Raw genomic sequence first — 13,113 nt, 5'->3', positions numbered from 1 at the left:
ATTTTCCAGGTTGTTCTTTACAAGTCTATTTGGAAATCTTTATTCACATTTTATCCACCCACCGTTATTCTTTTGGCATTAGATTTGCTTCCTATGGGTGTGCCCATAGGATGACAGCAGTCAGTCATTTGAGGGATGCTGAAAAACTGACTTTTTGCCTATTTAATACATCACAAAGTTCTGAGAAACTGGAGTCGAGTTTTGAACATGACTGAAACCTGGCATACCTTGTTTGTATTATTTGGGGAAAAAATAAAGTCAATTAATATATTGCTTTTTTAGTGTGCAGACTGAGTATTTTCTACAGTTAAGTGGCCCAATATACCGTATATCACAGTATATCAAATGTGAAATGATGCATTGCTTTATGACATACTCACATCAAGGTTTTCTCAGATATACCCATCTTTTTTAACTTCAGCTTTTGGTGCCATGAAGTAGGCAATAATCTAGCCTTCTTGTCAGATAGATTATACAAACTGCCAGCCAAGAAAGACTGCCATATGATAAGCTGTGTTCTTTTCCTCTAAATCTTTGTTGCATTTCCCATAGGAACAATAATACCTACTGATGAAAGAGAGAAAGCTGACAAATGAAATCTTCCACACTGTTGTAGTGAGCAGATGTAATTTCCTGCAAATCAGGGTCAGCTACACGTGTTGATGATTCCTCTTTATTTCTCCTAGGGAAAACTCATTTTCCTGCCCCACAGGGAACTGAATGGCTATAAGTAGGGTGATGCATGATGTACAGATAAAAAACAAAACAACTGAAAATCCCTATTTCTTACAGACAATTTAATGGATCAGTCGGTGTAAATGATGGCACAAAAGGGAAATTACTATGTAGAATATTGTGACAAAGTCAATTTTGGAGCTTTGTAAATCACAAGCTAAAGTTAGGGCAGTGTATGGGCAGTCAGGATTTCTTGTGCATCTGTGAATTGAATCCAACAACTTGCTGGTTCATTGGAATAATTTTACTCCCACACTGGTAAAAAATAGGCTTTGAGCCAACACAGCAAAGAACTTGCATGTGCACTCTGGGTACTAATTTTTCATAAGCATGCCTTAAAATAGCAGAAAATATTACTGCTTAAATAAATGAATAAATACAAGCTTGATAGATTAATTACACACATTCGGAATTTGATTCTTTAGTCAAAACAGCAGGCATTTCATGTCTACAAGTAATCTGAATGTCTCTGAAGTAAAGCCCTTTGACTAAATATAAACTGCAAGACATGGAGTTTCTTCCTAGCTGTGAATGCAGGTGGAAACTCCCACTGCATCTTAAGTGTGTGTTAGATGAAACCAACTGCGACTTTACCTTACTCCCTGAGCTCTGACTTTTGCATGAAAGAAATACAAAGAAGTAGAGCAGAAGAGAGCTGCAGCATGACCCAGCAAAGTCCATAACTCTGAGTAGAAACTAGAAAATATCATAGGATCATACTGTGGAATCATATTCTAGGGCTGGAAGGGACCTTAAAGATCTTTGTGTTTCATTTCAAATCTCCTTGATTATGTTTTTTGGTTTTGCTATGAAGGGTTTGCATAGAGGAGTAGTCATTTTTTATGATCACATATTGGAAATGAGAGTTCTTTGCCATCTGACTATCCACATGTAAATACTTTCAGAGTTTTCATTCCTTATTAATAGCTTCTGCAGTAAGAGCTTTCCCTCCAACAATTTCTGCCTCTAAGTCTTTATTTTGGGATTTATTTCTGCTCACTGATTCAGCCTAAGACAATGTTGGGCAAAATAGGTTTTTACTAGCTGGTCTGAGACATGTTGAATGAGTGACAACAAAAATCTTTGCACTGAAGCACCTCTTGCATAAGCACATCCTTTCTTTGCAGGTGCTTGGCTGGATCCGGAATGGTGAATCAATGCTGAATGCAAGCCTCGTCAATGCAAGCTCCCTCTCTGAGGCTGAGCAGCTCCAGAGAGAGCATGAGCAATTTCAGCTGGCCATAGAGGTAACATGAGCAAATTAATTTGGTTTCTTCTTCCCAGGTGAATAGCAAAGGGTTATCTCTTGGGCATCACTCATGGCTTGTTTGAGGGAGGGAAGGGATAAAAACTTTGGAAAATTGACTTTGCATTAAAATCATAATGCAACAAGAGAGTTTATTTATCATCTGGAGCTATTTTTTTCTGCTGTCAGATATCAGCCTCTCCATTCCTGGAAATAATGCTCACACATCTTCTGATAATTTCTTTGGTTAAAAGTAATAACATTAAAATTCACAAAGCGATCTGAAGGCAGAAGTTCATGGAGTCATTCTCTTTCCATGTCCAAGATTTGCTGATCATTTCAGAGCTTTCATTTATGAGTATCTTTGATACTGGGTAATGCTCTCCTTGGTAAATGTTTGATTCAACTGTTATGTTTTTGATGTTCATTCAAACTCCCCCATACTCAAATTTTCAGTTTAAGCATGAGGTAGGAAGAGCTGAACTGAGCTGAACTGAACTCATGGCCCTGCTTGCCCTGGAGTAGCACATCTTCAGTTCAAGCTGGCTCTCAAAAACCACTAATCTCACTCATGGTGTAGGGACATGGCAGGGGGAACAGCGCTTTCTCTGAGCACCTTTACTTCGGATGAGAATGTAGTGGAAAATTATTACCTCCTCTCAGCAAAGGACTGCAGTGAATTGCAGAATCATAGAATCATTAAGGTTGGAGAAGACCTCTAAGTTCATCTAGTCCAACTGTTCACCCTTTGTGAACACTTTGGGTCAGCACTTACATATCTTTGCCATTATGAACACACGTTACATTTGCGAGGTGTGCTCACTCTAGTTATGTGTGAGAGGACACATTGCTTCCTCCTGTTCCTACTTAGCATAGTGTATATGCTTCCCCATCTATTTGTTAATTGCCACAAAGTAAAGAATTGGTTGGCAAATCCCTTTCTGTGGTTTGAAAAGCTAAATCAAAACTAAAGCAAACTTTAAGCTATAAAAACAATATTCCCATAGTGGAGATTTTAAGAGACGACCAAAAAATAAAGACTCCTTATGCCTACTGGTAAACTTCGGAGCAGTAAATATATGTTATAATGTAGCTGGTAAATAGAGAGTTTAGATATTACCAAATGACCCACTTTGATCCATCTTCACTCACAGTCAGGAAGGAGCAGCTGTGGTAAAGGAAGGGGTTTTCTATCAATGCTGTGTGAGCTGGTGGGTACCACGCCATGCTGGCTGCAGCCCAGCAGCCACTGCTAGGCAGCAGTAGGGGACAAGACACCCTCCAGCTGTGTTGTCACAGCTTGCTGCTGTTGGGGAAGGGCTTGGGTCTGCTAGGAAATGCAGATCACAGAGGGAGAGGTAGCCTACAGCACTGTAAGGGGAAAATAAGTTTTCAGAGGGAGAAAACACTAGATTAAACACTTAAACTGTTCAAAGCTCAATATGGGGAAGTGATCAGCAAAGCACATGGGGCAGATAGTCCTCTGAAGGCGTGCTAGATGTGGAATTGATTTTCAGTTAAAATCCTTTAAAGTCTATTTAAAACAAGTATTACGACTCTAGCATCAGTACAGCAGCTGGATATTAAATTTAACCAGTTGTTCTTGAACATCTTCCTAAATATTTCTGCCAAGTATTAATCCTTTTTTTTGCTAATAGCTTTCCTTACATTGCATAATTCACCAGTGTATCACCAGATGATTTCAAGCGTCTTTCAAGGTTCAAGAATTAGATCATAAATGTATCATATGAGAATTTGTCAGCAGCAGTTACCACTGAGATGCAGAACAGAGGAGACTTTGGGAGACTTTAGTGCTTCTGTTCAGAAGATTAAAATCAAATACTGGACTAACCCTGAGCACATTTACTTGGGGGCTGGGAAAGGCTGGAGACTATTTTCCCCTCAGCAACCTATGAAGGAAGCTGTAATCATTTGGTTAACAGAGATGCTAGTGCAGGCTGGGGAATGGGACAGATCACTCAGTCCTGCCTGTAAGCCCTGCTGCTCATGCCAGCAGACTGCCTGGAAAAAAAGCCCAACTGACTGGGATTTGCTTTTGTGCCTGCAGCCTGTGTGTGAGGCAGTCAGCACTGAGCACAGTTGGGGTGGGAGTTCAGCACAGTTACTGCCTGCACTGGGGCTGTCCAAAGGGGTCCTCCAGGATTCCCATCCTCACCCAGGCTGTTGTCCTAGGGGCAGTGGCTGGCCAGTGCATCTAGCCTATCTGAGCCAGTGCTTGCTTGTGCCAAGCTTTAATAATGTTGCAAATGTACATGAATAACTGAAGCTAAAATGCTTTGCAGAAATGAACTGTTAACTGGAGATAACCAGAAATGTTTCACTCTCTCACATCTCCATGCTCACACCTCACTTCACCTTTCTACCATAAATCTGGCACATCTGTACAACCTCTCCTCTCATCGTGCACAGTCCCTCTTTCATGCCACTTCCTTACAGAAGACACATCAGAGTGCCCTGCAGGTCCAGCAGAAAGCTGAAGTACTGCTGCAGGCTGGGCATTATGATGCTGATGCCATCAGAGAATGTGCTGAAAAGGTGGCCCTGCACTGGCAGCAGCTGATGCTGAAGATGGAGGACAGGCTCAAGCTGGTCAATGCCTCGGTGGCCTTCTACAAAACCTCTGAGCAGGTGAGCAGTGCAATTGCTTACAGTCTAGGACCTTTCTGTCAACTGATTAGGGCAAGTGTGGTCCTCAGGTACCCCCAGCCAACAAACACCAATGTGAGTACACTCCCACATGGTAGTGCTGGTGGATGTGGGTTTTCTACTCTGACCGCAAGTGCAGAGGGTCTTCTGCTGACTGTGGATCTCACAGCATTAGCAAAATGAATTGAAATGACATTTACTTCAGGGGCATAGCAGGGCTCATCCACACAAGGAAAATGAAGGTTGAACTGATCAAAACTGAGTTTCAAAAAGACAAATAGAAGTATACAATAATTTTCATCTTGAAGTTTTCATTGAAGCAATATGGAAGCCATATATTTTTTGACTTTTTTTACTTTTGTTTTCTAAATTGCCCACTTTCCAAAGTGAAGGATTTTGGAAATCCTACCACTTCAGTTTCAAGTCCTCATGGCATCAGAGTTCATTTTAAGGAATGTAAATCTTCATTTCCTTGAGAACTGTTTGCCATCAGTCATTTATTCTGTGAGCAGCAATAGCCAATATTTTCACCACCATGCCAAAAAAGATGCCAAGATATGAAGTGATTTCTCTTAAATCCACTTGCAGCACAGTTAATTACAGCAGTAGCCACTGTATGCAGACATAACGTTACTTCATTCCAGGCATCCATGAACTGTAAAACACATTCCAATTGGCTGCTGGTACATTGGATTATTTATGCATTGCATAAACTGATGCAAATTTACTGTAGTCAGTAGTGAGAATTAGTGTCATAGCATGGATACTCAACTAGTCTTGCTGATTGTAATTTACTGCAGCCAGGCAGTCTGTGTTAGTGTGGACACTGCAGAAACCTGTGCTTTTATGAAAAGAAGCAGTGACATTCATTAAAGTTTCTGTTGTTATCAGCACACAGTTAATTCCTCAATTAGACAAGCAGATTTGGAAAGTTTTTTTAACACAGCTAAAGATGTCATTGAGGACTGAGATAATTTTTCCTTAACATTGATGCAGGAAAAAATCCTTGGGCCACTTTTTGGTGTCATTTGTTTAATGCATTTTTAAGAGTGCTTAAAATTAATTCATTCCTTATAATGAATGTCTTTCCCTGTGAAGGGTTTCAAATAGATTTACAGTCCCTAATGCACTCAGGATTGAAAAGAATTACAGCTGTTGGAAGATTGTGAGAAATGAAAACCATTAAGGGATTCATTAGTTCTTTAGACAGTCAAATGTGCTGGCCAAAATATGCAGAGCCAGTGATTTATCAGTTTGGTCTCTCTTCCTATTTCCAAGTCATAGACAAGCATACTGCAGTGCCCACCAGTTCATTGATGAGTTGTGTCTGTTCAGCAAATGGTTGGGGCAAAGATCATTCAGTCTTGAATGCTCATAAACTTGCTACTTTCTCTGGGGCTCCATGATCTTTGACCCTTAGCAGTCTGATCCCTAACAGGATGGCAGTAATTCATTGGATCCTGAGTTCTCTGAGTACCTAGAAATGCAGCTAGAAGAGCGGCCAGAGAGTCTGTTCCAACCAGCCAACTTCTTCATGTCTGTCCTTCCCAAGAGCCCTATGCTCTTGTTATAACTGTTGCAGCCCTCTCTATTAGATAGTTTCTCTCTAACTTCATTAACCAAAGTGATCACGGAGTACCAAAGTTCTCAGGAGCCAAGAAATTAAATGGAAATGCTTTTCTATGCCAAAATAACATGGGTCATTTGCTCTCCAGTACAGGTTTGGGGGTGAGGGCTGGTTTGCGTCCAAGCAATAACTTGATTTCAGATTGTCACATGCCAGCAGGCATCAGTTCACCACAGCTCCCCAGTCTTAAGATGGATTTTGATGTGTTCATAAGTGGAGCTACGTGAAAATGGTCTGTGATAATGGAGAGCATTGGGTGATCCTGGAGTCTCTTCCAAATTATGCTCTTAAGCATGTGGGATCCTCTGAATTATAACTTATGTTCATATAAAGGTTGCAGGAGTAAAAAGCAAGAAAAGGGTGAACATGGTTAACTGGACTTTTGCTATTTTTCCTGTGTTTGCACAGGGTACAGAGAGTTACCCTCAGGATCTGCATTGCCTTGTCTAAGCCTGCTGCACACTGCAGGCTTTCAGACTGCACTTGTTTATTTGCCTTGTTCCCATTATTGCACCAAGATAGAGGATCCTCTTGTAAGCCCTGTACGGCAGAACACCTCCATCCACCTGGGTTACAACACTGGTTTAATGTCTATTGTTATCCATAAGTCTCTACAAAAGCTGCATAGGGAGCAGCTAACATGCAGCTGAACAGAATTAGTTCCAGCTTCAAAATTGTTTCAGGAAAGCATTCAAGCATATGTTTTTCTTTAAGTGGGTGCTAAGTTCCATGACTTGGTGGGATTTAAACAAACCTAAAGCACCCTTCAGGAATAGGGATAGTGTTCTGAATGATCCACTGGGGCCAGACTGACCCCTGCTTTGGTTCAACCTTTTGAGCTTCCCTCCTTTCTCCCTTAGAAAAGAAGGATTTATCACCCCTAAGCCAGATGAATTACATCCCAAACAGTAGAGATCACTGTGGGCAAGAATAACTAATAGATCATTCTGTCCAGGGCCTGCTTCATTGCCTGTTACCCTCCATCCTATGGCCAATAGTCTGAAATATTTAGGTCTGAAATTTTTTTGGCTCATAGACTTTTACTGACTGTGTTTCTTCTTGTTACAACTGTGGATAACTGCTGTGCTCTGGGTATGTTTCAGGTGTGCAGCGTATTAGAGAGCCTGGAGCAAGAATACAGACGTGATGAAGACTGGTGTGGAGGTCGAGATAAACTTGGACCAGCAGCTGAGATAGACCACGTCATCCCTCTGATCAGCAAGCATCTGGAGCAGAAGGAGGCTTTTCTCAAGGTCTCAGCTTAGTTCAACAATAAATCAGAAAATCTCCCCATTAGGTAGTCAATTTAGAGCACTGTTGGTGAGTTTGAGAGGAAGCTCTGAGGCATAATTCCAGTTCATTTACTGGCTGTCTGTCTGAGCCCTAAGCTAATTCCACACTGTTATAATAGTGGTGATAAGCATTATCATCAATGTTTATCTCTGAGAGATGTCATCAGGGCAAATTAGTGATATTTGCATTGCACTTGGAGGATGCTATTTATTATGTTGATTCAAAGCATTTGTTCTCAACATTGCATTATAAATGACAGGATTTTGGTGCTGGCTTATATAAATCATCCAGAATTTCAAATTCTGTCCTCCAAGCCAATAAGTGCAGAACTGCTAACACCTGAAGCCGTTGTGGCTGTGTAGGGCAGCACTGGGCTGGAGACTGAGCTTTCCTTCTGCCTTCCAGGTGCTGCTTTGTAAGAACAGCAGAGCCAACACTCGTAAGTCATCTGACAGGCAGCCTCACACCTTCCACTAAAACTGATACACAACATGAAGCTAGTCTGACTTAAGAAACAGTTCCTCTAGACTGTACTTTTGGTAGCACTGAATGCTCTTTTTGAGAGAGGGGTTAGCTCTGGTTAGACTGAAAATGTATGGGAGGTACTTGCCCTTTTAAACCAGGTGCTTGATTATTGTCATTAATTTGCCTTAAGATATAAAATCAACTGCTGAATCCAAAATGACTCATGTATTTTAATATATTCATGAGGCTGTAAGTTTCTTAGCTGAGTCTGTTGACTCTTAGCTGAAGCTCCCTCATATGAAAGAGAGATACATCTCCCTGTAAAATAGGTAGAGAGCTTGAGTCTCTTTTGCTTTCTTTGCTTGTCTTTACTAACCCTTCTCGGTGGGGGCCATTTTCCTTAGGCCTGCACACTGGCTCGAAGGAACGCTGAGGTATTCCTCAAGTACATCCACAGGAACAACGTCAGCATGCCTGGAGTTGCAAGCCATACACGGGGGCCTGAGCAGCAAGTGAAAGGTTGGTGCGCTGATGCATGACAACGTTAGAAGTCTTCTTTGGTTCTCCCTCTGCTAAGTTCCAAGGTGGTCCAGAATAAAAGAAATACCCACCTACCTGTGGGTAGTTTCCTTTGGTCAAAAGAGCATTGTTTACAATCAAACTATACATCTGACATGTTTGAAGTGTTTCCACTTCTCTGCTAAATTAAACATTTGTTAATCTGTGCCTAGCAATGCTGTAAGGTACTGATAAGAGTGAGCAAAGCAAATCCACAGAACTAAAGCATTTTATTATTATTATTGGCTGGCTTACAAGCTGCAGGAAGAGACAGGTTAATAGCAGTGCAGCCATTATAATATGTGGGAGGGATGAGAACTGCAGTTACATGTAGAAGATGAAAATAGTGCTACTGAAAAAATTATTTTTCTTCCTTTCTATTAATATCAACATTGCAGTATTATTCTGACTTTTGTCCATTTTTCCCCTACTACTGTGCAAATTTTTTTTGCAGTTGCTGTGAACTTCTATTCCCTGCAGCTGAAAATAGTGGGAAAATTATTTGAATGCTTTTTCAGAGTTCCCCCTATATATGTGCTTGATATAAGCTTCAGTATTCCTCACTGGGCTTGTTTGGAAGTATTTGCATATTTAGAAATCAGTGTGTATGTTAGTCTTGTTGTAATCCAGATGTGTAACTCTCTTGCTTAGTGAGCCTATCCATGGAAAATCTTTGAAGTAGACACTTTAGTTCAGAATAAAAGCACTGTTTAATAGAACACGATGCGTCTAGAGCTAAGTCATCAATATAGAACAAAAATAGCTTTATTTAGCCTGAACTATTTATACAGAGAACTGATCAGTATACTCAAAAAGGGCTTTGGGGAAGAGAGATTATTTACAAGGTGCTCGTAGTAACTCTAAGGGATCGATGAGCCGAACTCATTGTTTTAATACAAAATAGTGCGCCTGCTGCACAGACTGCATGAGCCTATGCCCCCTCTAGTGGATGCCACACTAGCATCTCCTCCTATATCAGATAACCCTGCAACACCACCTTTTTATTATTGCTTTTTAAAGCAATTTCTTTGAATCAATGCTTGTTTTAATACATGCAATCTCTGGGGCTGTGTGCTTGAGAGTGTGGTCCAGGCAGAGTGAGTAAATTCATGTTTTTTATGGCTTATTTCTGTATGCATTCACAGAATCACTAACCATGCAGTTCCTCTACCTTACAGCCATCCTGAGTGAGTTGCTGCAGAGGGAGAACCGGGTCCTTCACTTCTGGACCCTGAAGAAGCGGAGGTTAGATCAGTGCCAGCAGTATGTTGTCTTTGAGCGCAGTGCCAAGCAGGTAAAAACCCTGCTGCCTTTCTTTGCTGGCAGTGTGTAAATATGCCTTGTGTCCATGTCGTGCCTCTGTGGGGTTCCTGTTGCAGTCTCAGTTGTATTTAAAAGCTATTCCTTTTTAATGGGTGGAAAGTATACATTCTTAAAACAACCGAAGAAAACTCCAAAGTTCAGCAACAAAACCATGTATTTTTGCCAGGCCATATTCATTTCAGGATGTATTAATCTGTTTGAAAATAAATAAGAGAACAAATATATTTTGTGGAGCTCTAATTGAATGGGAACACTGCCTTCTCTCTCTTCAGATTTTTCTTTCCAAAGATAGAATTCCCTACACTCCTTTTTCTCCTAGGAAACATCACCTTTTGTGTCCTTTCCCATCTGCTTTAATTATTGTGTTCTTTTTATATCTTCCTAGAAAGCATTTTGATACACACAAAATTATGGCTCATTGTTCTGATATCCATTATCTGGCAGATTATTTTGTTGGAGGATTAGTTCTTGAAACATAAATACTATTTATTTTGTTGTTTCTTTTTTTCTCTTTCCTTTTGATATTTGTAGGCCCTGGACTGGATCCAAGAGACAGGCGAATATTACCTCTCTACTCACAACTCCACAGGGGAATCTGCAGAAGAAACTCAGGAACTCCTGAAGGAATATGGGGAATTCAGAGTACCTGCGAAGGTAAGGAATGACATTAATCTAATTGTGACCTATGCTTTGGTCTATGTTTATGGCCCTCTCAATGCCTTAAATCTTTGTGATAATATTCTCTTGATTTTGTATTTTCATCCTGAAACTCCTAGCCCAAAGACGAATGTCTTTTGTCAACTGTGACTTTTCATTTTTAGCAAGGCACAAGTACAAAATTGAGGTTGTCCCTTGGTGTGTGCTGGTTATGGAGCATTTTGCTCTGATCAGAATGAAGAGAAACTCCATTTGCATACATGGCACAGCATCCTAATGGAACATAGCCAAATTTTGTCCTTAGACAATCTTACAAGAATGATGTAGAGTGCCTAATTGACATGTTATATCCACGGTCATCTTGAATTCTCTCTTTCTTCCTTTTAACCTGGAGAGGCCCAGGGGGTTCTTGTCATATCATATAAATGCCTGAAGGGAGGATGTAAAGGTGACAGAGCCAGGCTCTTTTCAGAGGTGCCCAAAAGCAGAACAAGAGGCAGTGGGCCTCTGAAACATGGGGGGTTTCTTCCAACCATCAGGAAGCACTTCTGTGTTGTGAGAATGGCTGAGCACTGGCACAGCTTGCCCAGATAGGTTTCTACTTGAAAGTCTGCAGAAGTCACCAGGACATGGTCCTGGGCAGCCTGCCCCAGGTGAGCCTGCCTGAGCAGGGATTGGACCAGGTGTACCTAGAGGTCCCTTCCAATCTCAACTGCTTTGTGATTCTGTCATCACAACCACCATTTGTTTCATTAATTCCAGCTGGACTGATCATAGACGATCGTTTATCTTATTCCACTCATCCCAGTGAAGTACTTCAAATAAATGGGTTTGTAAACTCTAGGGTGAGCATAAAACAAAGCTGCATTACCAAGAATCTATTAATTATAGATGGAATATATGGAACAATTCTGAGAAATCTGATGGGGTTTACAGAGGAGTAGTGATTGGTCCTGCTTCAGACAAATTAATTCAAACCATAGGTAATTCACAGACAATGAACTCACAGGGGTATTAACAGTCACTGATAAGAATCTAAACTGCCAAATCAGGCAGCAGGACCACAGCTTCACTGTCGTGTAGCTTCATTTTGCTGTGTCCTGAAATTGATCTTCTGTAATCCTTAAATTCCTCATTAGGCTGTCCATGCTTGCTTGGGTTTGATTCACAGATTTTATGTTCTTCTTGTCCCTTTCCTTTTTCCTGAGTTTGCACATTTGTGGGAAAAAAAGATAAATAGCGGCAGACTGAAATTAATTTAATCAGACAGGCACCGTGCAACATTTCTTAAACAGAACCTCTCTATCAGCTATCTACAGTCATTCCAATTATCATTCAGTTTGGATCAGACAAATCCCATTGTGTCCTGGAGCATCCAAACTATTTCTACTCATGATGTAACCTGGAATTAAGTTTTATACCTTGATCCTTACTGACTGTTACTGGCTGTTCCTTCCACTGATACATCTAGTCCTGCTCCCTTGGGCTTTGATAAATCACTCTTAGACTGCTGACCTATAGTTTTCCCAAGGCCACGTGCAACCTGGTAAATGCAAGTCGCTTCCAGATGATGATATTCTCAAAGTAAGCTGTAACTGAAAGCCTTCTGATCCTAGTACTTTCTGGCCAAAACCAATGTTTGGATAGCAAATACAGTAATAGCTTTTGGAAATGAGACACCCTTTCATATGACAGGAAGTCAGATTTTTACTCCTCCATACGTAGCTTTGCTTAACTACTTACTTTATTTGTTAGGACGGCCTCTGATTCTCCTGTTAATTTATTTTGTCATTGAAATTTCTATAAGGTTTCAAACATGAAACTAAACTCAGGAAAACATGGATCTAACATGTGCTTGTCCATTTGTGGCCAGATTGCTAGTAACATCAAGCACTTGACAGCATGTCTCGTGTCTGGCAAAGAGCATCACACCACTATTTCTAGGGATCCAACTGATTCTCCTTTCACTTTTGAGAATTAACATGTGCACTGCAGCTGGAGTTCAATCCGTACAGTTGATAACTCTTTCTATAAGCATTTTGTACTTCATTTGGCTTAAGCAGAGAGTTCAGGTACCTTCAGTAGATTTGGAATCTATGCTAAAATTTATGACTACCCATTGTGCCAGATCTGCACAAAGTTCCTCAGTATGAAAAGCCATGATGACTAGGAGGTGGTCAGACCCAAATGGAATAGAAAATACCTCAGGAAGATTATGGGGGCTCAATGTATGTTTTGGAGTTCAGGCATCTTTTACTTTGTAATGCTCCAACTGGCACTACGTTTCTGATGCAGAGAGTAGTGATTCAGACTCCCTTCCTGGCCTGATGCACAGTGTGTTAATGACCTGCCTGCACATGTCTGCAAAACCACCTAGGTACAGATTCAAAGTAACGTGGTGTGTTTTATGAGGTGTAATTTTAACATCCTGTCTTCTACACTAAGGCTCACAAAATGCCTAAAAGCTTTTGATTATGAGGAGATGTCTCTAACTTCCAGCATGTTTTGTGTTTGTGTGTGGTTTCAAATGACTTGACTTTCT

General features: G+C 40.8%; 1 protein-coding gene across 8 annotated transcripts in view; it reads left to right on the top strand.

Annotated features, from left to right (window-relative positions):
• The window catches only part of KALRN (kalirin RhoGEF kinase), a 450,273-nt gene that overhangs the window by 309,385 nt on the left and 127,775 nt on the right, over positions 1-13,113 (top strand). For 7 of the 8 annotated variants that reach the window (XM_042877581.1, XM_042877574.1, XM_042877573.1 and 4 more), the window contains 6 exons: positions 1,863-1,982; positions 4,412-4,630; positions 7,379-7,528; positions 8,438-8,552; positions 9,770-9,885; positions 10,446-10,568. In XM_042877581.1, the coding sequence (XP_042733515.1) occupies positions 1,863-1,982; positions 4,412-4,630; positions 7,379-7,528; positions 8,438-8,552; positions 9,770-9,885; positions 10,446-10,568 (843 nt within the window). Of the gene's footprint in view, positions 1-1,862; positions 1,983-4,411; positions 4,631-7,378; positions 7,529-8,275; positions 8,283-8,437; positions 8,553-9,769; positions 9,886-10,445; positions 10,569-13,113 lie in introns of those variants that run through there. The other variant, XM_042877579.1, reaches the window with a different exon arrangement.

Source organism: Lagopus leucura, unplaced genomic scaffold (genome assembly GCF_019238085.1).
Source record: "Lagopus leucura isolate 7727_CA_CO unplaced genomic scaffold, USGS_WTPT01 Super-Scaffold_100019, whole genome shotgun sequence".
In the NCBI taxonomy this organism is placed as follows: Eukaryota; Metazoa; Chordata; class Aves; order Galliformes; family Phasianidae; genus Lagopus; species Lagopus leucura.
This window is presented reverse-complemented; position numbering and strand designations above follow the sequence as displayed.